At 42.9% G+C, this 17,427-nt stretch overlaps 2 protein-coding genes across 7 annotated transcripts in view; both read right to left on the minus strand.

The window, feature by feature from the left end:
* Positions 1–11: 11 nt before the first annotated feature.
* LOC306701095 (galectin-4-like) lies at positions 12–5,381 on the minus strand. The gene is made up of 13 exons (XM_079166337.1): positions 5,296–5,381; positions 4,419–4,507; positions 3,261–3,465; positions 3,023–3,136; positions 2,307–2,333; positions 2,143–2,190; positions 2,034–2,060; positions 1,858–1,893; positions 1,692–1,718; positions 1,572–1,601; positions 679–767; positions 424–589; positions 12–332 (listed from the first exon to the last, which is right to left on the minus strand). The coding sequence occupies exons 1-13, from the start codon at positions 5,338–5,340 to the stop codon at positions 186–188; spliced, it is 1,050 nt and encodes a 349-aa protein (XP_079022463.1). The 5' UTR covers positions 5,341–5,381; the 3' UTR covers positions 12–185.
* Positions 5,382–7,799: 2,418 nt separating this feature from the next.
* The window catches only part of ryr1b (ryanodine receptor 1b (skeletal)), a 72,876-nt gene continuing 63,248 nt past the window's right edge, over positions 7,800–17,427 (minus strand). For all 6 annotated transcript variants that reach the window (XM_079166250.1, XM_079166252.1, XM_079166248.1 and 3 more), the window contains 16 exons: positions 16,038–17,350; positions 15,861–15,949; positions 14,970–15,144; positions 14,682–14,768; positions 13,672–13,938; positions 13,434–13,564; positions 12,407–12,449; positions 12,179–12,312; positions 12,033–12,093; positions 11,808–11,954; positions 11,589–11,723; positions 11,327–11,483; positions 10,651–10,715; positions 10,446–10,546; positions 9,585–9,636; positions 7,800–9,492 (listed from right to left, as the gene is read on the minus strand). In XM_079166250.1, coding sequence (XP_079022376.1) covers positions 9,397–9,492; positions 9,585–9,636; positions 10,446–10,546; positions 10,651–10,715; positions 11,327–11,483; positions 11,589–11,723; positions 11,808–11,954; positions 12,033–12,093; positions 12,179–12,312; positions 12,407–12,449; positions 13,434–13,564; positions 13,672–13,938; positions 14,682–14,768; positions 14,970–15,144; positions 15,861–15,949; positions 16,038–17,350 — 3,053 coding nt within the window. In that variant the 3' untranslated portion in view covers positions 7,800–9,396. The remainder of the gene's footprint in view (positions 9,493–9,584; positions 9,637–10,445; positions 10,547–10,650; positions 10,716–11,326; positions 11,484–11,588; positions 11,724–11,807; positions 11,955–12,032; positions 12,094–12,178; positions 12,313–12,406; positions 12,450–13,433; positions 13,565–13,671; positions 13,939–14,681; positions 14,769–14,969; positions 15,145–15,860; positions 15,950–16,037; positions 17,351–17,427) is intronic.

Consider the following 17,427-nt stretch of genomic DNA (forward strand, 5'->3'; position numbering starts at 1 on the left):
CGTGTGTTCGTTCATGTTTATTGAGTCAATACAGCCGATGATGAGATAAATAATTCATATTCATGATCAAACAGCAGGCTGACATATCCTTTTGAAAAGATCATCCCGCAGCTGGAAAAAAACACATGAAATAGCTGAGTAATGTACAGAATGTATAGTTCCTATAGGGGTGTGTGTGTGTGGTCTCAGAAGTGGATGTAGGAGATCTGCACGTCGCCGTCTATCTCCAGCTTGTCGATCTCGTTGAAGGACTGCAGGCGGTGGAAGAAGTCGAACAGGTGCTGCCCGTTCACGAACACCTTGAACCTCTGGTCCCCGCAGCGGATGGACATCTGAGGCCCCGAGGACAGGGATGTTAGGGACGTCAAGACACGGCCGAGTCGAAATGATTTGAAACACACACGAAGGACGGACAATACTTACGTCGAAGTACTGTCCCTCAGTGAAGGGGCTCATGCTGAGCTCTCTGTCCTCCTGGCCCCAGTTACCTCCGATCAAGCTGTTCCTCACCACGACGCCCTCCCTCACCCTGGGGTTCATGTGGAAGGCGATGTCCCGAGATCGGCTCACCACGAAGTTGATGCTAATTCTGCAACACACACACGAAGGAGGTGTAATCCGGGTCTGTTAGCAGCATTCACACTATAGTGATGGCGGTGTATGTCTACACTCACACACCTGTCTGCTCCATAGGGCAGCATGCCTCTGATGATGATGGTCCTCTTAGGGTACATCCCTCCTGGGATCATGTTGGAGTAGGGCACCGGCTTTAAACACACAACACACACAAAATAAAAGCAATGAGACAGGCGACATCATAACAAGACTGAAACTCCACTCTTCCCCTGTGAGGAACTAGTACTTTGTTACCTAAATCCAAAAGCGTTTGAGAACACACACTCATCTTGTCAGGCTCAGTTCTACGTTGTTAGACTCAGCTTAGCTCTAAAGTGCAGCTGTGCTTGGAGCTGAATGTTAACATTCCTGCTGTAGTTAGAACAGTTAAATGAAAAAACAAAGATCTTATCCCCTCCATTTTTAAGTATAGGTGTATAAGTATAAGTGTTAGTTTGGTAGCATTGATAACTAGGCTAACATAATCAGTGTTCATTTGACTACTGCTTTTTTTTAACCATGATTTCGCCAACAAAGCAGATTTTGATTTGAAAAGCTTGCCAGCACCAGTGGTAACTTGTAATTAGTGTCATGGAGGCCTGAGTCTGAGAAGCTTGCTATCACTTTAATTGTGTGTTTTTTTCTTTTTGGGGATCAAATTTAATGTGTTGCAGTTCCTCTTTGTGGCCACTAGATGGTCTAAATCAACTCTACTCAACTCTAAATTAAAAAAAACTCGCTTAATAGTACAAAGTGAGGATTTAGCAAATAGTGCTAATACTATGAGAACAGTGATGCGTAATTTATCTATTTGTTTACCCAGAATCCCCATTACTGTCAAGATAGAAATGACTCTTCCTGGGGTTCAAACAAAAACACTACATACAAATGGGAAATAGAAAAAAAAAACATTAAATTAAAATCCAAAGCAAACAAAGGGAACACATTGTACTTACAGGGTTGTAGACCGGCTGCCCGCCCATCCCCTACAATCACAACAACAGATTCATATTGGATTAGCAGACAGTCTCACACACTGAGGGCTTTATGAAGGTGTAGTCATGCAGCGTTCTCACCGGCAGGGTTGATCCTGGGAATCCTCCCTGACAGGAGAAGAAATAAAGCTATTTGTACAAACACTGAATACACACTATTATTTACATGCAAACTAATGAGCTTGGCTTAGTTAAGTTTAGAAAAGGTGTGAAAAACACAAAAGGACCATTATAACAGGTTTCATACCTCCATACCACCTCCCATGCCTCCTGGATATCCACCCTGTGAAGAAGCACAATGTTTCATAAAGAGAGACTTTATATATGATTTTGTCATTTATTGTGAAGTAGCTCGTCCTTGGTAGGCGTCATTTCTTTTAAATTAAATGATTGAATACAAAATAAATAGAAGACTTTATTCACCCCCGTGCCACCTCCTGGACGTCCTCCCTGTTAAAATGGGTTGAACATGTTAAATACTGTTTAATGATGCCGTTAACTGAATTTTGATCGTCATCCTAAGTATACTTACTCCCATGCCTCCTCCCATGCCTCCTCCCATGCCTCCTGGGTATCCTCCCTAGGTATCATTTAGAAGGAGCAGGCTTACAGTAAATATGTTCAATGTATTTCACTATATTTTATATTTTAAGTAACATTTAAGGGAAACTGCACTTAAATACTAAAACAACATACCCCCATGCCACCTCCTGGATATCCTCCCTGTTGAAAAGAAGTGACCGTTTTAAATCCTGTACAACGCTGTGTTGAATTTCATTGTTATTTTTAAAATACGCATACTTACTCCCATTCCTCCTCCCATTCCTCCTCCCATTCCTCCTCCCACTCCTCCTCCCTATAAACACCAAATAGAAGTGTAAGACTAAACAGATGACAAACCTCATTAACATACATTCTATTCAGCATTGTAAAAAGTAGTTGTACTTTTTTAACAGAGCAGATGATGTTGTTGTTTACCTACCAGGAACAAACACACTGTTGCTGATACCACATTACTACATACTACTGCGACTTCTACCACTGGTACTGGTACTAGTTTTGGTTTTTATTACAGCTTGTAAAAACAAGGTAATAATAGGGTAACATCTTGTAATAGCGGTGGAATAACGAGGTAATAACAGGTCATTTCAAGGTTCCTGGTCAAGTTTCAGGTTTACTCTCATGTGTGCTGTCTTCATTTCCACGAGTGAGCGACACCCTTAGCAGCCATTAATAACACCCTTAGCAGCCATTAATAACACTCTAGTAACTTATAGTAGGAGCCCAATAAGGTTTCAGCTGTGCTCAAGCTTAAAGTAATAAACATTTTTTCAGAAAACATTTGAATCCAGCAAAACCCTCAGCAAAGCCCAAAGCATCGGGCTGACAGCTTCGGGGTCGGTGAGCCTCACCCCGATGATGTTGATCGTCTGGATGCAAACGTCTCCGGCGATCTGCATCGCACGGACTCTCTCCAGAGGGAGGCGGTGTTCGAAGGTGTAGAAGTCATTCCCGTTGACTTTGAACTGCAACGGGATCACGTCAAATGTCAAGCAGAGTGTGTGACATGTGTTCCAATGATGAACTATTGTGTATACGTTCATAGAATATTGTTTGCAGGTATATGCGTGGACCTCTGGTTGGTCTCACCTGGTAGCCCTGAGAAGTGGCCATGATGACCATTTCAAAGGCCTGGCCCTTGCAGAAGGGCATGTCGCGGATCTTGTCCTCAGACCCCCAGGACCCCTCCTGACAGGAGTTGAAGACCACCTTGTCCCTGCCGTCAAAGCGAGGGTTGAAGTGGAGGGCGATGTCGCTGGACTCGGACTCATCGCAGAGCAGGTTGAGAAAGAACCTGCCACAAGTAACAGCAGGTGAACCTCAGACATTACGGGTAAAGCAAAGAAAAGCAAACAGTGCAGGTGGGAACGATTGTAAAAAATGTTTTAAAAGAGTTAAAGGTGTAAGGATAAAGTGAGGTATGTGCAGTGTTTGCTTTGTCCGGTAATGGCCTGTAAAAGTACCTCAGTATGTTGCTACGGGGAGGGTTGGCTGATAACAATGGAGCTGTGTGTTTCACACATGTTCTGATATGCAACAATACAAAGAAACCTGCTCCACCCAGATTTGAGCTTACACAAGGTGTTCCCAGAAATGTAATAAAAGTCCCATTGCTAATAGCTCACACAAGTGGACCTTGTGTTAACATGATCCTTTTTGTGGAACTATTTTAAGACAAATATACCGTTCAGAGGTTTGGGATCGCCTTGACTCGCTTCAGTCAGATGTCTCGATGGTCTTTTAGGCTTTTAGTGTGTAGAAAGTCATCTTTACAAATAGATGTTGTGCTATTTTGTGCGAAGGGTTTGTTTTGTACACGCAGATTGACAGCTGGAAGGGCAGAAAGAGACAAAGATCTCTCAGAGCAACAGTTGAATGAGAACAGAGGAAATCAGCAGTCATTAGTGAAAGAAACTGGAAGCTTAGCATCAAAATGTGAGCAGGTTCAAACAGGAACCGCTTCCTGTTTCTGTGTCGATGGTTTCAATATAATGCAGCTTCAAAAAGCTGGAATATTAACAGGCGTGTTGCTTAGCACTATGTGAACGTCAGCTGGACGTACTATGGACGGACAAGTGAAAGTTTAAACGGCTTCCCCAAAGGAATTAGTGGTCCAATAATGATTGAGGTTCACTTATGCTTTTCTGAACAAGAAATAGATATTATTAACGGAAAGAAGTACAGCAGTATATACTGTGTATATACATATATATATATATATATATATATATATATATATACACTCACCTGGTAATGTCCTCAGGAATGGACCCCTGGATGTAGATGGACACTCCTTCCCTCAGGCCTCCATAAATGGGCCCCAGGTAGGGAATTTTCTGTACGGTGCACAAAAAACATTCATCCATCCACACTGCACCACAAAGCTCACCACACATCTCATGATTACACAGCAAATCAAAGATTCACCAAGTCAGCATCTGGAGGATGTTATTTAGATAAAACTAAGTGTTGATTTCACTGTTTATACCCTGGGATTCACTGGTGGGAAGAAGTATTTACTCAAGTACTATTTTTAAATCACTTCTTAAAACACATTTTTACAGACTGGCTTTTATGTGATGTCGTCGCTTTTCTGTTTTATTTGTATTTGTCGATTTTACTAAATTCATTTTCTTTTCTTTATTTCTCAGTTTATTTCTATCGCATCGACTGTCTCACTGAGTTTTCTGTTATTATTGCCTTGCTTTTGCTGCTTTGTCTGTCAAAGCACTTTTATAAACTCTGTTTTTAAAGGTGCTATATAAATTAAGTTATTATTATTATTATTACTACTGTGCTGTATTAATGAATGCACTGAATCCTATAATGGTAATGAAATCGATGAATATCTAGAATCCAATGACGACTATCCAGAATTATAATCAACCAAGGAGCTCACACAATTTTGAAATCTTGATACGTTCATTAATGTGGACAAACACATCAGAAATGAGACATCTGAAATATAGATATTTTCATCTGGCGTATATGCACAAACAATATTCAATATGTGTCAATTTTAGGTCATATTGTTGTCCAGAGTGCAACATAATTCTGTACCAAAGTGTAACCCCTCTGCATTAGTGCAACGCATGACCCAGCAGCAGTCAGGGCAGATACTCACAGGGCCGTAGACGGGCTGATAGCCAGGAGGAGCAACAAACGACATGACAGCAGCGGTGTGAGACGGACGGCCGGACGGAATCGGGAGGGTTTTGTCAGGAAGTGGTCTCTGATGGAGGCCCAGTTTTATACCAGGGATGAGGGAGGAGCAGAGCAGCGGACCCAACCCAGGCCCGCATCACCGTGTTGACTTTGGAGGCACGAGATGCACACTAACTGTTGGCCCAGCAGAGGAGTGGCACGGTGCAACAAAAGACTGGAGCAGCTAATGAAGCGACGAGGAGAGGAAGTACTCGGATGCTTTAAGTCAAAGTAACAATATATAAATACTACATTACAAGTAGTATTCATATCACTTGAGTAAAAGTACTTTTAAAGTATCAAAAGCACTAATACGACAGAAACAGTGTCACACCAGTAGTGGAATTTTATTAACAATGTATGAGACTGGTCCAGATGGACATGATTTGAGCTGGTTCATGGGGAGTTTAATCTACGAAAGCTCATAAACAAACTCCCAATCTGTACAGTAACTAGTACTTAAAGCTGTCAAATGCGTGTAGTAGAATAAAAACCATCCCTCGCAATATTAATGGAGTAGAAGTAATAAGCATGAAATAGAAGTACTCAAGTAAAGCGCCTCAGATTTGTACTGAACATGTACTTTACTTTCTTTACTTTCCACCACTGCTTTGAGATTATTTCTTCATTCATAATTACTGCTTTAGAACACTTCCTTACTCTAACACAGTAACCCATTCTGACATGATACAATCTGTACGTTACCACTGTCCGTTTACTTCTCCTTGGTGGTGGAAAAGACGACATACATATGTTGTATTTTCTGAAGTGTGTATCTGTGTAGATGATCTCAGCACATTAATTGAGAAACCAGACAGAATTGTAGGAGGGTCTGTCTATGATTCATAACATATCTAACCCAGCCTGCCTATCTAAGGCAAACAGAAACACAAGTAACCCTTATCTGGCACTCATGCCTGCGAGCATACACTAACTTTATATACATATTTCATGGAGGCCAGAGGTTACTTCAACAAATGCTACAGAGTAAACATACACGTTCATATACCCACAGACACACAATCTGTCAGGGGGACAAAGGCTGTTTCAGGGATACATGGGTGTTTCCTGACAGGCTTAAAGCGTAACAATGCACTTCTGATATTTGATTAAGATTAAAATGTTGCCTAAGCCGCCAAGACACTGCAACGCAGACGCCTGATGGGGGACATTTGATTCACTTAGTTCACTATCGAGTGCAACAGCAGGCGTCTTCATAATGTCATTTCAAGAGGAGTGTCACAGTCAGTGCTGTAAAGGCCCAATAACCAGCTAAAGATATATATATATATATATATATATATATATATATATATATATATATATATATATATATATATACAGTTTAGAACGGAATCATACCTCGAAAGAACATTTTTCAGTGACACTTTCTATGCGGCCATGTCTATAATGCATTATAAACATATTTATAGTGTACAGTTCAATAAACAGGCTATAACTGATTATAAGCACTCTTTAACACTCATAATGCTTTATAACAACATATTATAAAGCATTGTATAGTGACTCAAGGTCAAGTATGATTCCATGATTGTTTTTTGTGAATAGATCATTTTAAGTCCCATGGTTGTAGTACATTTTAGTTTTTATAATACATTATAATCACTGTTATAATCCAATTATAAGTTACTCTAAAAGGTCATTACTTGCTTTACGTAAAGTTAAAATCAGATATGTTTTGCATGTTGTTCATAGATTTAACCACATTTTACTGATTTATTATTATCACATTATAAATGATTTATAATACATTATAATGTCTTAGTTTTATAGGAATAATAAAACACTATTTTTGGAAAAAGACAAATGTCAGCGAGTGACCAAAGGTATCTTGATACTTGACCTTATCAGTCATTATAAAATGCTTTATAATGCGTTTGATTGTTATAAACCACTATCAATATTTAGGAGTGCTATTAATTATGCAGTGCTATAAGAAGATACCGCATTATAAATATGTTTATAAGGCCTGTAGACATGGCCGTCATAGAAAGTGTAACCACATGTTCTTATTTATAGAGGATATTATGGGGAATTAAATCCTAATGTAATTTTACTTAAACTACTAAATATTATTGTTTGAATATACTGTAAATGCATTTGAAAGATGTCATTGTGCATATAAATGGAAATATTAAGGGACAAATTTGTCAGAAAAAACCCACCATGCTCACAACATTTACAATACACCTCAGGGACGCAATATCTTCATACTTAAAACTGGTCCTCATAAAAGATGGAACAAGCGCGCGCACACACACACACACACACACACACACTCACACTCACACTCACACTCACACTCACACACACACACACACACACACACACACACACACACACACACACACACACACACACACACAGTGAGCATGTAAATGAGGACACATGTCCCAGTTGTCCTTAAAATAATCTGTTTATTCTGTATTGAAACACAGGGTTCAGTCAGAGGACACTCAGTCAGGTGGAAAGTCGAGATCTCCAGTCAGCCGCCTCCGCGTGGACCACAGCGGCAAGTACACACTTCAGAGTCATCGGCACACAAAACACTGCTCTGCCTCTGGCAGAGTGAGTCGAGACATATCGATGCGAGATGGAGAGTTTGTATGCGGTCCGTCAAAGGATTAGTGAGACAGGCCTGTCTGAGATCGACGCAGCGCACGTGACCCGGAGAAAAAGAACCGATCTATCATAAAAACCTAAACTAGCAAAAACAAAAATGTGCACTTCTGACTGCAAACTGGGCATTAACTTCAGTGTGAGAACGAGTCTCTCCACCGCTGTGGGTTTTTCACAAACAGGGACACGCGACGTGTTCCAAGTCCGACGGAGAAGAACGATCGCTCAAATTCCCCAAAGCCCTAAAGAAAAATAAATATATGTATTTATGTAAAATATGTCTTTTCATCAAAAGGCCTCTAAGCAGCCCAGACGTTACTCCGTTATACACATGACACTGTGGCCAAGATGTACACAATAAATACATTCACTAGTTATTTCAATGCACAGACAAAAACTTATTTGTGCATAAAGTGTCATAAAACAGACTGTTGGCCAGAAATACAGACGGGCTAAAACGGTCGTCTTCAGAAGATCTGATCTGCATATAAAGAAGAAATAAATACCCTTGGCATCCTCCTCTACTGCACGTGTGTACATCATCACTGCCTTATATGGCACAGAGACACCAGTGGAGAGAGGGGACCACATACGTCCAGGGACGCGTTGTAAGACTTCAGAGTGCAAACTGGGTTTGTCTATACAGCCGATTCACATCGGTATGCGTCGCGTACGCAGAGGACACTTTATTATCTCGGTGAGTTTTCGTTCACGATCGCTTGTTTGTCGACTGGTTTTCTTTCGAGAGGGAGAGAAAAGAAGAAAAGGAAGCGAGACGGGGCCTAAAAACATTCACTGCTCCCTCGAGGATCTCGGAGGTACGACCGTGAGCAGCTGATTTATTTTAGTTTCAGAACGCTCGCTCTCATTGAAACTCCAGAAATTTAGAAATGAAATATCAAATGGCAACAGCCACATACAAAAACACAAACAACTCCCAACCTTACAAACAATATAAATAAAACGTATCCACTCTAATCTCAAATAAAAGTCTTAAAGCTAAAAAGCAGTGACATTGCTATAGGCACTAAAACGTTTACAGCGGTAGCGACTGAAAGAGCCCGTTTTGTATAAATGCACTGATAACAAGGCAGTCTATGATTATTTTACACCAAAAAGGCCTTGTAGTGTTTTCATAGCGCGGTAAAAAGGCCCCGGTCTGTTTATGCCTCTTGATATTATTCTTCTGCTTTCCTCAAACCTCTCTCGTCGACGTCGTGCTGCGGGTGGTACAGCAGTGCAGTCAAAGTGTGCATAGCTTCAAGATAGGAGAAACTAAGAAAATAGATGTGTTCAGAGTCTACATTTTGTATCTTTCCTCCCTCCTCTCCTCTCCTCTCCTCTCCTCTCCTTCTCCCTCAGACGTTAAGGATGCAGGACGTTATTGGAGCTGATCCTCATACTGCTTCCTGAAGCAGTCTCCAGCGGGGAAGAAGTCCCAGCATCGCTCCTGGTACAGCTTCCACACGTAGGACTCCTGATACACAGAGTTGTAAAAAATGTTTTATGATTTTATGAACAAAAAAAACAATGTATGCCAACCGACCTTATGCATGTCTGTTTACTGACCTGTCCTGTGTGTTCTGTTTCATCTTTATTGATGAGATACATCAGGAAGAACCTGAAGGTGAAATAGAGAAAACAAGTCAAACATGATAACAGGGTTATTTCCACCTACATTTTAAACAGTAAAGGTGCACTAAAAATAGGCGATAGACTCCTTTGCCATCGTCCGTAGACGAGCGTGCCTTTTTCTGGTGTCGTGATTGACGTCATGAACACGGTGGTTCACTTCTTTTTATATCTGTCACTTATTCAGTCTCTCTTTCAAACTCTGAAACCAGAGTTGGAGATTGTTGGAACAGCAGTAAGACAAAACACTGTTTTAATGCGTTTTATTTTATTTCTGTCACGTTTGTTTGTTTCTATGTTTCCATGATCAGTGAGTTAAAATGACTGTTTTTCTGACTGGAGTCTGGTGGCTTTGTACATCAATAAACTATTCAAACTGCCGAAGTCCCTGCTGATCATATATATGTTGTCATGTATTCACTTTAATGCATGTCGCATAGCAATGCACTGGAAAAGGGGGAATAAAGGAGTGTGTCCCCCGGGTGTCATCTGTCCCGGAAATGAACACTGACTGAAGACAAGGCCAGATGTTGGTGTGTGTTAGAAGACTGAAGCCTCTTTCCCACTGGACAACAACATTAACACTGCAGATGTCTGTCACACCGTTTTTTTCTTGTCATGTCAAGTCATGTGTCATATGCTGCTATGTTTTAATAATAGAGGTTCAATACTCGTTTGATGCCTATTTCTAAAATGATCAAACCCTCAGGGGGTTTCGAGGACATCTGGAACTTTGGAAGTAAAAGGTAAATGAGTGGAAACAGGAAGGTCACATCTGCACTCTGCCAGGTAACTCACATGTAGTTGGCCAAGTTATGTTCTTCTAAGGTGTGCGTCTCGAAGCCGTGCGGCGTCGTGTCAAAGTAGTCGCTTCCAATTCCACAGATGAAGCACTTAGTCTGGAGGGAGACGGGACAGTTCAGGTGAAACACGCTCTCGCCTTGTAACCGAAGGAGAATAAGTGAGGTGAGGTGTTAAATCCCCCTGAAAGTCATCATCTTACCTCCATGTCCTCTCTGACCTGCTCCTGCTGGTCTCTCAGCTCTCCAAAGGCATCGATGATCAAACCTGAGAGACAAACACAGGATTTGTTACGAGTCTGAAGATCAGAGGTCTTCTCAACAAAGTTACCATTTCTAACGAGGTCTGTGTGTGAGCTTTTGGACGGATTTTTTCCATCAGATTTAGAATTCGAGACGGTGAACTTTAGGTCACAAAAAAACCTCTCTTTTCCAGAAATGTCTTCTCTTATTTCTTAGATTTTCCAATGTTTCCAAGTCTCTGCCCCTGTTCACTCAGTCAGGAGGCTTTCCTCACATCACATCAGAAAACACAGGACATTTTTCGGAGGTAGCTCTCTATTATGTGTTTAAATCTGTGATTATAGCACTTTGAAATGATTCTATTGACACAAGTTTTTGTTTGAGACAATCCAGGTGAACACTGATGCAATCTTCCTCCAGTCCCTCACTGCTCTCTGCCTCGGCGTACACGACCACAGGCAGGCACCGAGTAGTGACTTTCAATTGAACTTTTTTTGTATTTCTACAGCGACATTTTACGACACAAAAGAACCAGCAGAAAAAAATGTACACACCAAACTTTACTGTATTGGCATTTTTCTCAGGTTTTGCTTGTATCTACACTAAAGTTGTGTGTAGTCAGTCATATAAACATACCCTGGATGATAGCCAGCAAGATGACAATGACGAAGAAGAAGAAGGTGATGTCAAAGACCACTCGGTAGAGCTCGTACTCGTCACCGGCCGGGTCCTCAATTTCATCTCCGATGCCACCACCAGCGCGCACGCCAACGTACATGTGGAACAGGTAACACTGCGGGAGAGAGCGGCGAAAATCATGTTTCATAACACAGAGTAGAGTGGACCCCTCCCGATACCACGGTCCTACAGGCATCTATCGCTCTGCCCCGCCACTCACAGTCATCATGTCGTCACACTTCATGTCCGGCTCGTCCTCGTCCTCGCTCATGTTGTAGAACTTGCGGAAGAAGTTGAAGGCCACCACGGTGTACAGGTACACCACCACGGCCAGCAGACCCACCGTCATCATCAGCTGTGAGGGACAAGGTTTATGGGACATTAGTGTGCGGTGTGCAGAGAGCCTCGTCACGCGTCATTACGGTGGAAATGTGCAGACCTGTTTGCCGTTGTGAGTAACAGAGGACAGGATGGTGCGCAGGGTTTTGACCCCCATGGCGATGTCCAGAAGATGACAGGCAAAGAAGAAGTTGTTGTAGTGTCCGAGCAGAGACATCAACGTGTACCAGACCAGGTAGAGGAAGGTCTAAATATATGAGAGAGGGCTGTCAGTCACACTCAAGTTCTCATTGTCATCAAACCTTGAGCTGCTTCCTTAACTCACATTGTCTGTGAAAATAACACCAAACTTCCAGATCTGGTACTTGATGTCAATGGCGGTCATCCTACGGAGAGGAGGACAGGTTTGTTCTCTGATATTATGCTCTTTAAACCCTGAATGGCTCATGTAGAGAGTGAACAGCAACATACCAGCTCAACATTGAGGTGTCTGGTTCAGGCTTCTTTTCATGAGTCATGGCGCTGACGTCCAGAGAAGCCAAGTCCATACCGAGCAGCTCCGCAATCCTCTCTCTGCCGTAGATGTCCCCATATTTATCCAGCACCTGGGTGTCACACACACACACCGATGTCATTCCACTGCAAGAAAATATCCCTGACATGTCAAATCAAAGCTGTCAGGAAAAAAAACCAACTCACCTTTCTTTTCACAAACTTGTCCCAGTAATTGTTCGGGAAGGATCTGCATTGAGAAACAAAAAGCATTTGCCTTATATTAGAAGTCTGCAACCTGACCAGAGCGTGAGCTCCCTGCAACATGAACCCTCCAGGCTCCATCATCATCGGCAGTACAAAAACCGACATAAGTGTGTGTGTGTGTGTTTGATTTATAGGACAATATTTTAAGCGCTGTCATCTGATGTTATTATACATTTAGTACTTACTTTGACATGCTATCGTGCTGCTAACATGTAAACTAACATGCTTTATCTATATACTTAGATGTTACTTTTAATCAGGTTTCACATTTTTTATTTTATTTTAATTCTGTTGTCATCCCTTTAAGGCTTATTTTAACTAATAATAATAATAGTGTACAATCTGTGATACCCCTAAATCAAGGGCAATATGAAGAGTTAAAGGTGGAGTAAGCAACTTTGGAGAAACCAGAATTAAACCAAGACAAACATAGATTTTGAAAGTATCCAACTGAGAAAACCCCAGCCCCTCCCTCAAGGGCTCCCTTTGAAGCCACTCCCCCAAAACACACAGCGCACACACAGCCGGACTGCTGCCGGAGAGGAGGTTAGCTCGTCGTTATCGGTAGCGTGTCCAACTAACTCATGTTTCACATTTATGAAAACGCCAAACAATGAACGTAAACAAACGTGGCTATTGTTAGCACTCCCATCTAGGAGCAGCGAACAACCACATTTTGTTTAGAAAAACAACATTTCTGGTAGACAGGCAGTTCTAAATGATTGGACGGGCTTATTTCAGGCCTCTGACAGTCACAGGTACAGGATATGTTATATCTTATTTTGTCAGAGCATTTTGTCATCATGTCTTCACAGAACGAAGTGGTGAGTCAGTTTCATTAAACAGGTGTTAACAGGTCTGTTATTCTGAATATCTTAGGAGAGAGAGTTTGATGCTGAAATGTCGGGTTTGGGCTGGAATGAATCAGGAGAGTTGATGAAATCTGATGATGTAACAGGGCTCTTACGGAGTGTTGAGCACCAGTCTGTCCCACTGGCCCTTGATGTCGTCGTCCTCAGGCTGCTCAGTGACATAGACGCCATCAAACTCCAGCTTTCTGGCCAGCTCCTTCTCTCTCTTGAAGATAACCAGAGGGACCTGAAGGGTAAAGAGGGAAAAAAAGACACGCTGCTTGAAACCCACAATCGGACACAAAATATCCCCACGTGTGTCTTTTTTTTTTTTGTGGTGCAAACACCGCGTACCTTGAGGCAGTTGTAGCCGATGATGCAGAGGAAGGAGAGGATGGTGTGGACGATACCGAAGAAAGCCATGGCTGGCTCCATGTAGCCTGTGCTCTCTTCCAAGAAGTAGTACAAGGGACTGTCCTCTTCGTCATCTTCTCCTCCGTCATCTAATCCGGACCCATCCTCCTCAGCACCGGAGCCTTCAAACAGGCCGCCAGAGCCCTCAAACATAGCAGAACCCTCGAACGGTTCCGGGTCCACCATGCCTGGAGGACTTTCAGACACCTGGACAGGTCAGACACAGAATGAGTCTTTTAATTGTTGGTTTAATTGCGCAGCATGAAGGCAAAATTAAGAAAAAGTCAAGGGCACAAATTACTTTTCAATACAGTACGGTGGTAATAAAAAAAACATTTCAAATAACTTGCAACTTTAGTCATTATACATTAAAAACTACCTCCTGGGGGCCATTTTTTGTGATCACATTTTTATTGAGATAAGGATATGCATTGGAAATGCAAATAAAATAAATCACAAATAAATCAAATAATTTATATACCCAATCGTCAGTAGATCCACCTCAAATTTGAACATTGAGCCCATCTTGGGCAAGAAGAGTTCCTTAATAAACTCTTTAAAAACATGTGCATGAGCCATCTCTTTTTTGGAAAATAGTGTGCTCCTTATTGACTGAGATCTTGACTTATGTAGTGCCGTGTGCCTCAACTGTATTATTGCTCCTGAATGTACTCCTAACAGCCGCAGAGAAGATGCTAGCAGTGTGTTGGAGTCCTCCACACACGCTCACACAATGTCAGTGGTTATGTGTTTCTCTATGTTGTTGGTATGGAACTTTCAGCAGCTATATGGTGATTAAGAGAAAACCATCTGATCCTGGACAAAAGAGTTTATGTAACTTTACTGTAACACATGCCTCAGTGTGTTTTATGGAGATTTATTTGGGGGGTGGGTATCGCCATGAGTTGATACCGTGTGTGTCGTCTAACGTTCGTTACAGATGCACAGACCTTGTAGAAGAGCAGGATGAAATTGAGAGCGAAGGCGATAAACAGGGCCAAGAACCGAAAGTTGTAGAAGTTGCGAGAAAGGTAGTTCTGTGAAGAAAACAACGGTACAGCCTTCTGAGTGACAATCATCCGGTCCAAACCAAATGAAATCAACATCTCAGTCTCCATTTCTACCTCACTTCAATACTTAAAAATACCAATATGTCACAGAACATGTCAGACTGCAGCCCCATGTGGTGGCGAACAAGAAAATTCCTAAAATATTGACTGTAATAGAGAGCTCCTCACCATGAATTTAATCCTCTGAACCTCCAGCTCATTCCACAGCTCGAAGCCCTCCTCGGCCGGTTTCTTTTCCTTCTTCGACTTCGTCTTCACCGTCTTTTCCTCTTTCACCTCAGGCTCCTCCTCCTTTACCTCTGGTTCAGGCTTGGCCTCCTTCTCCTTCTCTCCATTCTCGGTGCTGGACGAGACACATCAGGTGAACAACTTTATTCTCTGGACGGTTCAAACATGATAAAGCTGCCTGGATATGTACAATGGCGTATTAAGGGTATTGTAGTAAATAGTTATTATTATTGCAGAGCTGTGGGAGGGGGGCTTATATTCCCCAAAACAAGATTCAGTTATAAATTCACAAGAAAAAAAAAAGTTGCACACATTGCATCGTGTTCATAAAATAACAGAAAGAACATGAAGCATAGCCAGCATCTATTATCTTTGTAATCTAAATTTCTTCTTGTAAATTTGAATTTCTTTCTTTGGAATGAACCACACGAATCACAGAGAATACCACATTTTTTTCTCATAGATTTACAACTTTAATTTTGGTTATTGGAGTTTTTTTTCTGAGACTATGAGCTCTCTCCCACAGCTCTGTAATAATAATAATTATTTTGTACCTACAGTGGCCCTAATACATTGTTGTACTGTAGATATGTGATCATGTGAACACTGAAGATGTCTCTACACATTTCTGTACAAAAAGTGAATTCAAGATGATTCATAATTACTGATCAAATTTACTCTTAAATGTGTGAACTCTAAATGTACATTTACTAAATTTGTCAATTAGCTGACATGGCTGTACATCTTAGCTGAGAGTGAATCAATATTCGCCTCATCTTTAGCAGAAGCAGCTCAGTTTGGATGTTGATTCTCAGCAGGCAGCCAACTTACTCTGCTTTCTCGGTCTCCAGAGGAACCTCTTCTTCAGGTTGAACAGGTTGAACAGGTTGCTCTTCCTCTCCTCCCACTGTGGCTTCCAACTGTTTCAATAATTGTGTTGCGGTTAGTTAACGGATTAATGGAGAGCGTGCACGTTAATAAACAACAGTAACAGACACAACGCCTCACCAATTTCCTCTTCAGCAGCGGCGTGCCCTCTGGAGTCGGAGGCTCCTCAGTTGTCGTCTCGCCAAAGTCTCCGAGTCCTCCAGGAGCACTAAAGCCAGGCAGGCGTCCACCTTCCCCTCTCTCCTCGCTATCCTCCTCTTCCTCCTCTCCCCCCACAACATCCAAGAGGTCCGACCCTCCTTCTGCGTCTTGGAGCTCTCGAGCCCCCGGTTCGGGCGGCAGGTCCTCGTGAACTTCGTCCTGCGTGGGATCGGGCATGCTGGCTAGGATCTCCGTCACCGTGATCTTCTTGGCGCCCTCCACTAAGCCTCCGCCGAACAGCGCCTTCCATATGAGTGTGAAGAAGCCTTTGCATATGCCGTACACGAACATCAGGATGCCCATCACGACGGTGTAGATAAACGTGACCAAGCCGATCACCATCTCCTTCACCGTCATTTTTCTTAGCTTGCGGTACCGACGCCGCAGGTTACGGAAGGTGAACATGTTGAAGAAGTCAAGCACGCTCCGCAGGAACTCCGCAAAGGCTGAGGCGGCCTCTGGAGGTGCTTCTTCTCCATTTTCTTCATCGCCCTCCGCAGACTCTCCCTGATCTTCCACGACCTCTTCTTCCTCCTCGTCGTCCTCCTCTTCCGCGCCGTCTCCCTCGGGCTCGGAGATCGACGCGGCGATGTTCATCTCAAAGATGGTGTCCTCGCAGAAGTTCACGAACATCTCCATCTTCTCGCTCTCCTGGCCCTCGTTGACCACGTCAAAGATGAACTGCCGCTTGGACTCTCGGACCTGCGGCATTTCCCACTGGTTGCGGTTCGCCTCGCTGATTTCAAAGTAGATGCGCTCGATCTTCCTGCTGGCTCCCATGATCTCAATTCGGCCGAGGAAAGGGCGGAAGTAGTTGATCACGCTGTCGGCCTGCTCCAGGAAGTTCTGAAGGCGGGTGTCGTGGGGCACGTGCTCCGACAGGTTCGTGAGCAGGACGGCGATATTGAAGCCGATGTCTTTGGCCGGCTCCTGGAACCGATCGGCGAATTCCTCGAAGTTGATCATCTCGTTCTCGTCGGCCTCCGAGCAGGAGAGGAGGAACTGGATTTCTGAGGGAGAGTACTGCTTCTGGCTGTCCATGGCCTTGGAAAAGTCCTTCTTGGAGATTAGCCCGCGGGGGTCGGTCACGTAGTCCCGGAAGGCGTCGGACGCCACTATGTCCTTGAGCTTGAGGAACATGTCGAAGAACTTGAGGATCATCTCCACGTTGCTGGAGGACTCCACCAGCATGTCAACCATCTGCCTGGCGATGGTGCCGTTCACCACATTGCCTGCAAGGAGCGGAACAAGGACGAGAGGAGATGAGAAATGTATAGAAAGCACGCAACGGAACGCAAAGGACGTCACT

This window comes from Pholis gunnellus, assembly GCF_910591455.1.
Source record: "Pholis gunnellus genome assembly, chromosome: 9".
Classification (NCBI taxonomy): Eukaryota; Metazoa; Chordata; class Actinopteri; order Perciformes; family Pholidae; genus Pholis; species Pholis gunnellus.

Excerpts from the sequence above, each read along its gene's own strand:
- LOC306701095 (XM_079166337.1), bottom strand. The coding sequence starts at position 5,340 with ATGTCGTTTGTTGCTCCTCCTGGCTATCAGCCCGTCTACGGCCCT. Across the intron at positions 1,719-1,857 it reads GCATGGGAGGTGGTATGGAG|GGAGGATTCCCAGGATCAAC; the intron begins GTATGAAACCTG and ends TTCTCCTGTCAG. Across the intron at positions 768-1,571 it reads GGCAGCCGGTCTACAACCCT|CCGGTGCCCTACTCCAACAT; the intron begins GTAAGTACAATG and ends GTGTGTTTAAAG.